Genomic DNA, 13501 nt, shown 5'->3' on the forward strand with positions numbered 1-13501 from the left:
CTTTGCAACGTTTAATGGATCAAGCAACGTCAAGCGTGGATGCTGCTTGAATGGATGACCGCTGAGCAATCCTGTCCTTGCAAGCAGCCCGCCTGCCCGGCCATTGGTGGTGGTTCGGAAGTCAACTTTAAGCCGTTGATCTCCAGGTTGTGTCAGAGAGGTCTTCTTAGCCCTAACTTCAACTGGTAGAATAAGAAATCCCTTACTTTACCTTTTTATTTTCAATTTCTACGTAAATTCTACTATACTAGTCGTAACTGTAAAATTCTAAATTTGGTACGTTAAATTAACACCTGTAGTTAATTGTTGCTAAAATTACAACAGATTTTACTGAATTGATTCTATTAGTAACTCGTTATGCCACTAGTCAATGTGTATTTCGAATTTCATCTGACCCGTTAGAAATGCAATATCCCACGAGCACAGTTAGGAGAATTATTATAGCGTATCCGCTTTCCTACAACGATTACTTTCTGTTATAAGAAATACCTTTTGTTTCCTTCAGTTCAATATTTTATCCCTTGCATTCTATATGTCATAAGTTCTAGAGACATTCAAAATTACAAGATCTACTCAGAAGATACAACGGCTAGTGAGATATTGACAATTCACAACGTATATAACAGCTAGTGAGATATTGACAATACACAACCTATATAACAGCTAGTGAGATATTGACAATTCACAACGCATATAACAGCTAGTGAGATACTGACAATTCACAACGTATATAACAGCTAGTGAGATATTGACAATTCACACCGTGTATAACGGCTAATGAGATATTGAAAATTCACAACGTATATAACAGCTAGTGAGATATTGACAATTCACAACCTATATAACAGCTAGTGAGATATTGACAATTCACAACGCATATAACAGCTAGTGAGATACTGACAATTCAAACGTATATAACAGCTAGTGAGATATTGAAAATTCATAACGTGTATAACGGCTAGTGAGATATTGACAATTCACAACGTGCATAACGGCTGTGAGATATTGACAAATCACAACGTGTATAACAGCTAGTGATATATTGACAATAAATTCATAAAGTGTATAACGGCTAGTGAAATACTGATCGATTCATAACGTGTATAACGGCTAGTGATATATTGACAAATCACAACGTGTATAACGGCTAGTGAGATATTGACAATTCACAACGTGCGTAACGACTGTGAGATATTGACAAATCACAACGTGTATAACAGCTAGTGAGATATTGACAATTCACAACGTGCGTAACGACTGTGAGATATTGACAAATCACAACGTGTATAACGGCTAGTGATATATTGAAAATTCATAAGTGTATAACGGCTAGTGAGATATTGACAATTCGCAACGTGTACAACGGCTAGTGATATATTGACAATTCACAACGTGTATAACGGCTAGTGAGACATTGACAATTCACAACGTGTATAACGACTGTGAGATATTGACAAATCACAACGTGTATAACGGCTAGTGATATATTGAAAATTCATAACGTGTATAACGGCTAGTGAGATATTAACAATTCGCAACGTGTACAACGGCTAGTGATATATGGACGATTCATAACGTGTATAACGGCTAGTGAGACATTGACAATTCACAACGTGCATAACGACTGTGAGATATTGACAAATCACAACGTGTATAACGGCTAGTGGTATATTGAAAATTCATAACGTGTATAACGGCTAGTGAGATATTGACAAATCACAACGTGTATAACGGCTAGTGAGATATTGAAAATTCATAACGTGTATAACGGCTAGTGAGATATTGACAATTCGCAACGTGTACAACGGCTAGTGATATATGGACGATTCATAACGTGTATAACGGATAGTGAGACATTGACAATTCACAACGTGCATAACGACTGTGAGATATTGACAAATCACAACGTGTATAACGGCTAGTGATATATTGACAATAAATTCATAACGTGTATAACGGCTAGTGAGATATTGACAATTCACAACGTGTATAACGGCTAGTGAGATATTGACAATTCACAACGTGTATAACAGCTAGTGATATATTGACAATAAATTCACAACTTGTATAACGGCTAGTGAAATATTAACGATTCACAACGTGTATAAAGGCTAGTGAGATATTGACAAATCACAACGTGTATAACAGCTAGTGATATATTGACAATAAATTCATAACGTGTATAACGGCTAGTGAAATACAGACGATTCATAACGTGTATAACGGCTAGTGAGATATTGACAAATCACAACGTGTATAACGGCTAGTGAGATATTGAAAATTCACAACGTATATAACAGCTAGTGAGATATTGACAATTCACAACGTGTATAACGGTGAGTGATATATGGACGATTCATAACGTGTATAACGGCTAGTGAGACATTGACAATTCACAACGTGCATAACGGCTAGTGAGATATTGACAAATCACAACGTGTATAACGGCTAGTGGTATATTGACAATTCACAACTTGTATAACGGCTAGTGAAATATTAACGATTCACAACGTGTATAACGGCTGTGAGATATTGACAAATCACAACGTGTATAACAGCTAGTGATATATTGACAATAAATTCATAACGTGTATAACGGCTAGTGAAATACAGACGATTCATAACGTGTATAACGGCTAGTGAGATATTGAAAATTCACAACGTATATAACAGATAGTGAGATGTTGACAATTCACAACGTGTATAACGGTGAGTGATATATGGACGATTCATAACGTGTATAACGGCTAGTGATATATTGAAAATTCATAACGTGTATAACGGCTGTGAGATATTGACAAATCACAACGTGTATAACAGCTAGTGATATATTGACAATAAATTCATAACGTGTATAACGGCTAGTGAAATACTGACGATTCATAACGTGTAGGCTATAACGGCTCGTGAGATATTGACAAATCGCAACGTGTATAACGGCTAGTGAGATATTGAAAATTCACAACGTATATAACAGCTAGTGAGATATTGAAAATTCACAACGTATATAACAGCTAGTGAGATATTGACAATTCACAACGTGTATAACAGCTAGTGAGATATTGAAAATTCATAACGTGTATAACGGCTAGTGGTATATGGACGATTCATAACGTGTATAACGGCTAGTGAGATATTGAAAATTCACAACGTATAACAGCTAGTCATATATTGACAGTTAAAAAAAACTTTTAAAACTGCTAGTGAGATAATTACAACTGATGTAATCAATTTTGGATTTGGAACATGTTTTATGTAAAGTTTATAGGTCTGATAACTTGTTTTAATGCAGAACAAATTGGAACACATTTTATAAACCACTCCACGTGAAATAAATAAGGGTTATTTAAAGTAGTAAATTCAGGCGGTTTTTAATCAGACCCAAATAAACACGGCTGAAATAAAAATGTTAAATTTTACATCAATTATAGCTTCAGGGACGGACACTTTATTTATTTGTAAAAAAAATTAATATTATTAAATAATTTAAACAACATGTTATTTTCTTAAATGCTATTTAATTAAAACAAATATAATGAAGTAAGAAGAATGCACCTATTAACACTTTTTATATTTTTTAATTATACGATGTACATTTTTATTTGAAGAATCCATCTTCAGGTATTAAATTGACATATATTTTAACTATCTTGGTTCAATTATTTGTTTATTACATTCATTTACCTTAACGGCTAGTGATAGTACCTGAAAATGGATTCCTCGAAGCCGAAATGTACATCGTAAAAATAAACACTTCAAAAGTGTTGAAAGTTGCATTCTTCTTTTTTATATTAAACACTTTTCGGGGCTACTAATACAAATATAATCTCTTTAAGTTATAAACAAATAAAATATATGTCACTTCCTGAAGCCACGTATACGTACTGTAAAAATTGAACGTATTTATGTTATATTATATTTATATTAAGATTTGTTTTTTTTTCACACTTACACTGTATTGAGGAAAGAGATCTTAAAGATATGTGAATTCAACATAAACAAATACTTTCCAATCCCAAAATCGATCACACCACATTAATAACGTATACAATAGTAATGATAATAGTATGGTAATTGCTAATACTGACAATGTTTATAGTAGCTAGTAAGACTATAGGAGGCACTAACATCCAGTCCACGATCTGACTGTAAAACTTAGTAAGACCTTTTGATTCTTGCATACCTTGGATTTACTACCGAAAACCCTATGTGTAGACCATGTAATAAGTTAAGACTCTTGGTGTCGTGTTGGATCGTGGCCTCACTTTTTCCAGTCACATTTCTCACGTTATCCAGCGTGCGATCGGCAGATTGAAGGGGATTCTAGGAGGATCTGATTCAGTTTCAGAATATTACTGCCGAAGACTGCGAAATTGCGGTCTATGCAGACGTTAGTCCTGTCAGTCTTGTAGTACTGTCTACCTCCTTATGGGGACAGCATTTCGAGAGAGGACGTTGGCAGAAGGCAAAAGCTGTAGAACTTAGCCATCAAGTTCATTTTCAACCTGAGACGGGTTAATCATATATCTCCTTTCTGAGATGTTGTCAAGTTACTTCCTGTGGAGGCAGTGTGCAGGCTGCTGTGGTGTTGCATGGTCCACAAGGTTCTTAAGTTTAGCGAACCACAGTATCTCAGCAAGAAACTCTTGTATCGGAAGGAGGTCTCTCTACGAAGCACTAGCCAAGACGGAAGGCTTCACTTCCCGAAAGTGAGACTAGATGTTGGTAGAAGAGGCTTCTCTTTTGGTCCCAGCATTTGCAATGGCCTCCCCTAACATATTACAAGTATTGTATATCTTTCGTCTTTTAAAGATAAGATGATGGAATTTTTAAAGAATACCAACTAGTTTCTGATTATTGAGATGTGATTTAGTTCGTTTGGTTAGTATTTAGTATTGATTTTGAGTTGATTTCAAAAACAATTGTTTGCTGAAATAGTATACTGTAACTGAACCAAACACCAATTGCACCACTGTACGGTTAGAAACTAGTGATGTTCAAACATAAGAACATGGCCCATATGCCACGAAAACAACATTGATATTTATGGCTTCTTAATTATGTACTAAGATATACTTAGTCTCCAGTTACGTTAAATGTCTCAATAATAATAACAGAAATAGCATGACTGACTTTGTTTTTTGACTAAAGGGAGAGGCCGATCCCTTTTTAAGCCTTATTCTGCTCGTCCCAATGGGCCACTGGCCTGTGCAAGGATCTTGTCAAACAGAATAAGGGGGAGAGTCGATACAGTACAAGGTCGATGGTACTGATAAAAAGTGCTTCGGTCATAGACAGGATTTGAACCTGCGCTATCTCTAACTCAGGTTGAAAGTCCGACGTCTTAGACCGCTCGGCCACCAGCACTCCCAAATAAATACCTTGGACTTCTGCACAGTTATTCCAAACTATAGTTTCCTTAAAAATGGCCACTAAGGAACAGCAATGTCCTAGACTTTATGGTCTCTACTCACTAAAATGGACATTCATTTCATACCAATGGGAAAATACATGAAATCGTTTCGGAGATGAGCTATCCTTCGTAATTAATTTCGGGATAGTTTGAGATGTCGTTAAAAGATCGTCTTTAGTGCCCCTGTTATGTGGGAAAGGCTTCGCAGTTAAATGTAAGTTATACCAACACTGGGTTTCTCTCTTATCAAGTCAACGCTCCATAGATGTGAAATGAAAATTTATTAAGAACCCTAAGGGCGTTCTAAAGAGTCGACTGTACTGGTGACCATTTTGATTTTAGCCCCATAATAACAAGCTTAAACCTCAAGTGCTACTATTAATTTATGTTTGGTCGTAATTTTTTAAGATCCAAACTAAATTTTAAATTTTATTTGTGATTCGCAAAACTATCTCAATAAACTTTATCAAAAGGTATATACTTTAAAAGTAAAAGCGTTTGGCTGGGCATTAATTGTACATTTAAAATAAGACATCAACCAAAATTCTACGAAAAAATGACATATTAAGTGTTTAAGGGTTAAAATTGGTTTTTCGAGTTGAAACTAAAGGTCGTTTCACTATATCCTACTCTTAAATTCGTATAGCTGTCCGTCCTTCCGAGCGATAACTCTTGATCAAAGGATCCGAGAAGCTTCTTGGTACATAGATCCCTATTGGTCCAAAGAAGAATTTGGCGTCAAATTCCTGGAAGCGTCTACTGACCCATTTAGTGTCGAACGCGTAAACGTGATCGATCCCGTAAGGTCGATTTGTATTTTACCGCTAAAAGTATTATTACCGGTCAAAGACCTTTAAATTATACACATTATGTCGAACGCCATTGATTTGTTTGAATGTTAATGGTCTTTGATTTTGTTTTATCCTGTTTCTAGTTGACAATTGTGTGGTTTTCCTATGTGATTTTATTATCAACCTATGTGCAGCATTGTTGTTTGTAAAAAATAATTTTGTTCTTTGTTCTGAGGTTTTTCATTCGAATTGAGCAAAGTTTTATAATACACAGTTGATTATATAATACCTTAGAATGGGTGATCCTTGTAGATCAAGGATTCGCGACATTCTAATGGAATCTGACATTACTGACTTTGTTGAGTCTGAAGTTTAAGTGTTGTCTCGCATTTTCTTTCTCTTTTTAATCAATTTTGAAGTAAAGATTGACTTTTAGACTGTTGCACATCAGCTAACTTCATAAAAAGGAAGAACACCCATTAATTTTCATGAAGTCAATTTACAAATAAACGCGCACTTTAGAATGTCTGATGGACGCTTCCAAGAGATGAAAATAAAACATGTTTGCAATGGTCGTATAGGTAATCATGATGGCAAAGAGAGAAAATCGCATAATAAACAAATATATAAACAAACTAATTACATTTTAAAAAGTGACATAATACCATGCGATCAAGTTACTTTGTCGGTGTGGTTGTTAAGACTGATGTTACGTTCTGTCAGAACATTACGTTTGTTGTCTTTGACTTTCCAGAGAATACATTGTAATCAATTAATCTTAAAATAATTACCTAATTTTGTTAGGTAAATTTGAAATGCTGATTACTTTTTATTATTGCTGGAGTTTAATCAATAAAACAGGTTTTTGCGATAGCCCGCAACTACAACGATTCAAGCGGCAACAGATTTTAGAATTGAATGCAATATCTTCTTATAGACTAGTACATAATCAACACTGTTGTTCAACGCGCGTTTATTTTTATACAAGTTGACTTAATTCACATTTACTTTCTATTCCTCGTACCTTAGTAATTAAAATAAGAATTCTTACATGTACACTTTCTGCCCGCAAGGGGTAACATGTTCCATCTTGTGTAGCTGATAGGAAAATACTGCTTCCTAGTAACTGAAGGAAATAATTAAACGTAATATCAAATTATTATTTGTTAACGTGCAAAAATGCTGTGCCCATATCGAGATTCGAACCCGCAGTGTACACTGAAACGTTAACACTCAACATCCAGGAACGGCTGAGTTATCACTAATAATTAAGGATAATTAAGGAAACATTCTTAAGCTATTTACAGTCAGTATCATCAATCATGTAGCTCAAAGAAGTCGGCGGTACAAAATGACAAAATATGATACGTTAAAGTTGCGCCTATTTTACCACTATTTAATATAAAAATACTAAGATAGAAAACAGGAGGGAAAATACAACGAACGACCCTTTTAAAGAATCATTCAGTAATATTTAGTTCTTGTTTGTGTGGTACAAAATTTTTCGATAGGCAATAAAAGCTATAAAAACGCTAGACTTAAATCTAAATCATTAGTGTTTTACTTATTATAATAGTAATACAAGTCGCTTGAACAAGACAAGAATATTTTTTAGCGTGCTATATAGTTTTAAATTAGGTAGCAACAGTGTTATGACCGGTATATTCCATAAAGTTAGCAAACAGCCTGCCGGCAAAAGCGAGGAGATTAATCAATAAATTGTTAACAAAAGTATATGCCGCAAGTCATACTTTTCAATCAACTTCATATTTAGTGAGTTAATTCTTAAAAAAGGAACACAACGTATTAGAAAGATATAGTGAGAAAAGATCTCGTCAAAATATTTAAATCAATCAATCGAATTGTACGACGCAAAATGTAACTTGAATGTACGGTAACGAAATTCCAATGGATTGACGGGAAATGATTGAAGTGGCAGGTGTCACTCACTGTGGCCTGCTCATCGCACCCCAGGATCGCGTAGAGGTCCTCCTCGTCCTTCTTCTTGTAGTCCAGGATCTCGCTGACACTGGTCATGTTTACGTTTACTACCACAGCTGGTGTATTACACACTGGTATTTACGACAACACCGCACAACTTCCACAGTTCCGTGTCGTAACCAGCAGTCGTCTGCTCTCCGAGACTTTCACTGACACTAGCGCTGCGGCGGGCGGCTGCACAACTAAATAACGATCGCGCTCCTCGTTACACTTGCAATGTTGCATCTTCTTATCAGCAGTGTATCGCTTTTATCTTATCTCAAGATGTGTACTGTTACGTCGTGAATATTCAGTGGGTGAAACACACTTTGTGTGACGTATTGTTTAGAAATAAACCCCACCATGTCTGCGGGGGAAGGGGGGAGCATTTAATAACTACAAATTGCCCCGCTTTTTAGGTGATTGCGGGAAATTACGTCCATTTAATTAATTAAGCCCAGCCACCTCCGTTGGTAAACTCAGCTCCGACATGTAACCCAGTTCTGGCTGCAATTTATTTAGTGAGAGACAGCAGACGGGGCATTAATCAATATTTATCGCCGAGAAGGAACTAGACGGGGTGGAATGTCCAGCCCGCCGGATATTGGTATCGAGTCCAAAGGTCAGTTTCCAGTTACGTATCACTCACCGTTCCTGATCACGTAGGGTATTTTATTGCCGTTCCTCTCATCTAGAAGTAATGCGATATGTTGACTTCTCTGCACAAATTTCTACCTCTCTTCAGGTTCATTTAAGGGTGAAACGTGTTTAAAACAACAGTTTATAGAGTACTCTTCACGTTTACGAGACAGACAAGCCGTACTGACCGTATTGTTCTGCGAATGTGTGATTAATAAGCCAACTGGTTTTACCGCCTTCCGCAGTTGACCGTGAATGCGTCGTTCCCGTTCCGGTTTTCCCAATGACCTTCAAGTAAGATTTCTTTACTTATCGGATGTTGGGCAAAACACTAGTCTGGTTAAATTGTCAGAATACACTAGTCAACAAAAGGCTATTGTAGTAGCGGCCTTAGAGTGTTCAAACTATTGTTGTCTTTGTACACCAAGTGTACTTGGCGTACTGACTGTTACGCCATAATAAAACGTCAAAGGGTTACACTTCTAAATGGGGGAAGGTATAAAGCTGAAACTTGGCATACCAGTACGATACATATGCTTTTTAATATTTTCATTTTTGACTTAATTTAGAATTTTAAAAACATTTACAAATCATTAAAAAGCAATCTTGTGTTTATTTATTATTTAACGTTTCTGAAAAAAAAAAAAATTCAGATGCATCCAATAAAAATGCCTGAATTGTTAAAACAGTTTTTACTAATATAATGTTCTATGTGTGTGAAGTTCTACTTTGGTTAGAACAATTTTATTTGTCATGTAGTTAAACAGTTTTTAGGAACTATATATTAACAAAGTCAATGTCAAATGTAAGCAAATATACAGTGAATGATTTCTTTTACAGAGAAAAAGTTTTACGGTGTTTCAAAACGAATATATAAGGAAGATTTTAAAAGGACGGAAGATGTAGAAGAGGATAAATCAGATATCTTTTGGACACATTTATGGTGTATTGGTTTTTGTCAGCATAGTACATTTACCATTAAATATCGATATGTGTATATGTGTTTGTACCATCAAATAATACCACAATAAACAAGTAAGAATCAAAGAATTACTGAGTTCGCTCCGGAATAAAAACCGGAATCTTCGTACATTGTGAATCTGTGATGAACCCAAAGGAAAGTCCTCTCTTGCGTATTTCTCCCCGCGTTTTAAATTTTAGGGAAATTAAATAATGGATTCGTGATCATCCCAGGAACATTGATGTTGTTTAAAAAGGAATTGCTGTGACACTTTTTCCATATCGTGGTCACAGGTAACAACTAGAAATAATACAATTAAGGAACTAACATTAATAGGAATACAAAGTACAGAGAAATTAATTCGCCATTTAATTACTCAGAAAAATGTGGCAACATTGAAAGGATAACAGGATTTCGGACATTTGCCATCGTTATAGGTTATGAAAGGTTTAACACAACGTTTCGAGGATTGGGATCTATCCTCTTCATCAGGTGGGGGAGAAATTAAGACATAAAAAATAAAGAAGAAAAGAAAGGAAAGGAAAGGGTTCAAACATACCCAAAAACACAACGTTTCGAGGGTTGGAGTCCATCCTCTTCATCAGGTGGGGGAGGTATAAATGCGTACAAAAATAACGAACAAAAAGAAGTAAAGAAGAGAAAGAAAAGGGTTCAAACATACCATTTGTGTTCGGAGACTTGCATCCTGTGCAGTGACAACGCCTGGACTGGACTCCAAGCAGCTTTTGGGTATAGTTGAACCCTTGTCTTTCCCTTCTTTCTGTTCGTTATTTTTGTATGCATTAAAAAAACCTACCCCCACCTGACGAAGGGGATAAATTTCAATCCTCGAAACGTTGTGTTATACCTTCCATCGTCAATAAGAAACATTAAACAAAGAAGTGACAACATTGTTGAGCTATTTCGGAGTATTGTTCTTACACACGTGTTTTTATGTATGTGAGTCATACAACAGTTTGCGGGTCGCAATGGAGAGGGAGTCCTAGACCCACATATAGGCCTTGACTATCACCTGACAAAGGCCTTGGTCGGCGTTTCGAAACGTTCACTGCCGTACGCTATAGTCTACTTTATTATAAGAGGAATATGGAATAGGGCGACAGTGGAGTCCACCTTTGTAGACTTGTGTCTAAAGTACTTTATATGACAGCATATTCTTTAGATATACAGGGTGTTCAGAAACTGTCAGCAGATCTTTTGGTGATTTGTTCTTCCGATAAAGGTACACAAAAATGTAACACAAAACACGGACAGATATGCTTAGTTTATGTCTGTCTGACTTAAAGATGGCGCGCGGCTGAAACTTTTAAAGCTTAATAACATAAAAAATAATCATATTTTGTAAATTTTTAAATAGTAATAAAATTTACCAAATTGAATTACAAAAATGTTGACACATGAAACATGAATATCAGTTAGGAAATAATGTGCATATAACCATTAAACTGTTGTAATGCACAGGAAATCTTTCATTCTTTAGGGTACACGTTTACGACATCATTACGACAATCTTGTATTACAACAGATACATCATATCTGCAGTATCATATCTGTAACCAATATTAATTTATGATCTAGGTGTCAAAATGTTTGTATTTAAATTTCAAATATTTCGTTATGCTTTAAAAATGTATTAATATTGTGAGTTTTGTGTTATTAAACTTTACAGATTTCAACCGTTGGCACCTTGAAAGATGAAAATTAAATTAAATTAAAAATGTCTTTATTAAAAAGGCGAAGTTAGGGCTAATAAGCCCTCTCTACCACTTAACCTCATATTATATAGAGTAAATTTACAATAGTTTAATACAATTGTGGTAAATTATTAACCTATCTTTAAATTAGAAAAACAAAAATGCTTAACCTATATAAAATTAAATTCTCTTAAAGTAAAAATCTATATATTTAAATGAATACTTAAAAAACTTTATACATTTTTTGGTGAATACAGGATAATTCAAAATGAAGAGCAAGAAGCAAGAAACATGATATGATAATATGATATTAATTTTTATCTGGAGTTTAAAGGCAAGAAGTATAATGTGCTAAGCTTTTTAGTTTTTAACCTTAATGGTTTCTGAAATTAAAAAATCCAAAAAAATCATACAGACAAACAGAACAGATGGTATACTAAGCATTGCAGATGGATGTTTATATTACAATGTTTTTACCCTAGTTATTTACTATTTAGTAACCAATCTTTATGATCTAGGTGTCAAAATGTTTGTATTTATTGTTTGTAAATTTATGAGTTTTATGTTTTTAAAACTTTACAGATTTCAACCGTCCGCCGCCTTGAAACATGATATGATAATATAAAATAATATTAATTTTCTCTTGAGAAAGCGTACTGGTTTCTGAAATAAATAAATCTAAAAAATATCTCATACAGACAAACAGACCACATGGTATACTAAGAATTTCTCTATGTTTATATCACAATTTTGTTTGCCTTAACGTGAAGAACAAATCCAAAATATCTCATGAGAATTTTTAAACACTTGTATATTAAGAACGTAAATAAATAAGAAGTTTAATGATATAAGGTTTTTATTTGTACTATATTTTAAATTGTGTATACATACAATACATTTTATAGTACAAATAAAAACCTTATATCATGAAACTTCTAAATTATTTACGTCCTTAATAAACGAGTGTTTACGAATTCTCATGAGATATTTTGTAGATTTGTTTTTCACGTTAAGGAAAACAAAATTGTGATATAAACATTGGCCTGAAATGCTCAGTATACCATCTGGTCTGTTTGTCTGTATGAGTCTCTTTAGATGTTTTAATTTCAGACACCAGTAAGGTTGAAAACTAAAAAGCCTAGCACATTGTATTTCTTGCCGTTAAACTCCAAAGGACATCATAATGAACATCATATCATGTTTCAAGGTGGCCAACGGTTAAAATCTGTAAAGTTTAATACCATAAAACTCATAAGGTTGAGAAATTTTTTCAAGCATAACGAAATGTTTAAAATTTTAAATACAAAACTTTTGACACCTAGATCATAAAGATTGGTTACTAAATAATGGTTACAGATATAAGTAGTAACTGTTGTAATACAAGATTGTCGTAATGATTTCGTAAACATGTACCCTACATTGTATTGTATGTATATAAAATATACGGACCAACGAAAATGGGAAATGGGGTGAGCAGACATTTCCATTACCGTAATCGAAACTAAAGTACCGAAGCGATGCGACCGCTACCGCCGACAATCATCATAACAGCAACAACACCGACCAGCTAGATCAATAGCTAAAGCAAACATGCTTCTGTTATTCCACAATGTTTTACTGTGCGTATGAAACAAACATTAAAATGTTGTTTTACAAACATGCGTGGTTTGTCTTCTAGCGATGAACTTGTCAAATGTATATTCCATTGAAATGTAATTTTGAGGGTTAATAAGGAAATGTAACGTTGAGTGCCTTTTTTGGTATGTATTTGTGAGGGGATAGCATGGGTGTATATAAGGGAGGGGGGTCTCGGGGGGCTAAAGCCCCCCGTGAAATTTGCAAAGGCTCAATAAAAGTTTACCCACTAGTTAAATTATTTTTTTTTACAGTCAATAAGGAAATATAAAGTTAGAGTGCCATTTCCGGTATTTATTTATGAGGGGATAGCATGGGCGTATATAAGGGGGGTTCTCAGGGGGCTAAAGCCCCCCGTGGAATTTGC

At 34.7% G+C, this 13501-nt stretch overlaps 1 protein-coding gene across 1 annotated transcript in view; it reads right to left on the bottom strand.

The window, feature by feature from the left end:
- The window catches only part of LOC124363166 (J domain-containing protein), a 30914-nt gene extending 22520 nt beyond the window's left edge, over positions 1-8394 (bottom strand). The window contains exon 1 of the mRNA XM_046818310.1: positions 8155-8394. Coding sequence (XP_046674266.1) covers positions 8155-8241 — 87 coding nt within the window. The 5' untranslated portion in view covers positions 8242-8394. The remainder of the gene's footprint in view (positions 1-8154) is intronic.
- Between the last annotated feature and the right edge of the window lie 5107 nt (positions 8395-13501).

The sequence above is a fragment of the Homalodisca vitripennis genome, chromosome 5 (genome assembly GCF_021130785.1).
Source record: "Homalodisca vitripennis isolate AUS2020 chromosome 5, UT_GWSS_2.1, whole genome shotgun sequence".
Classification (NCBI taxonomy): Eukaryota; Metazoa; Arthropoda; class Insecta; order Hemiptera; family Cicadellidae; genus Homalodisca; species Homalodisca vitripennis.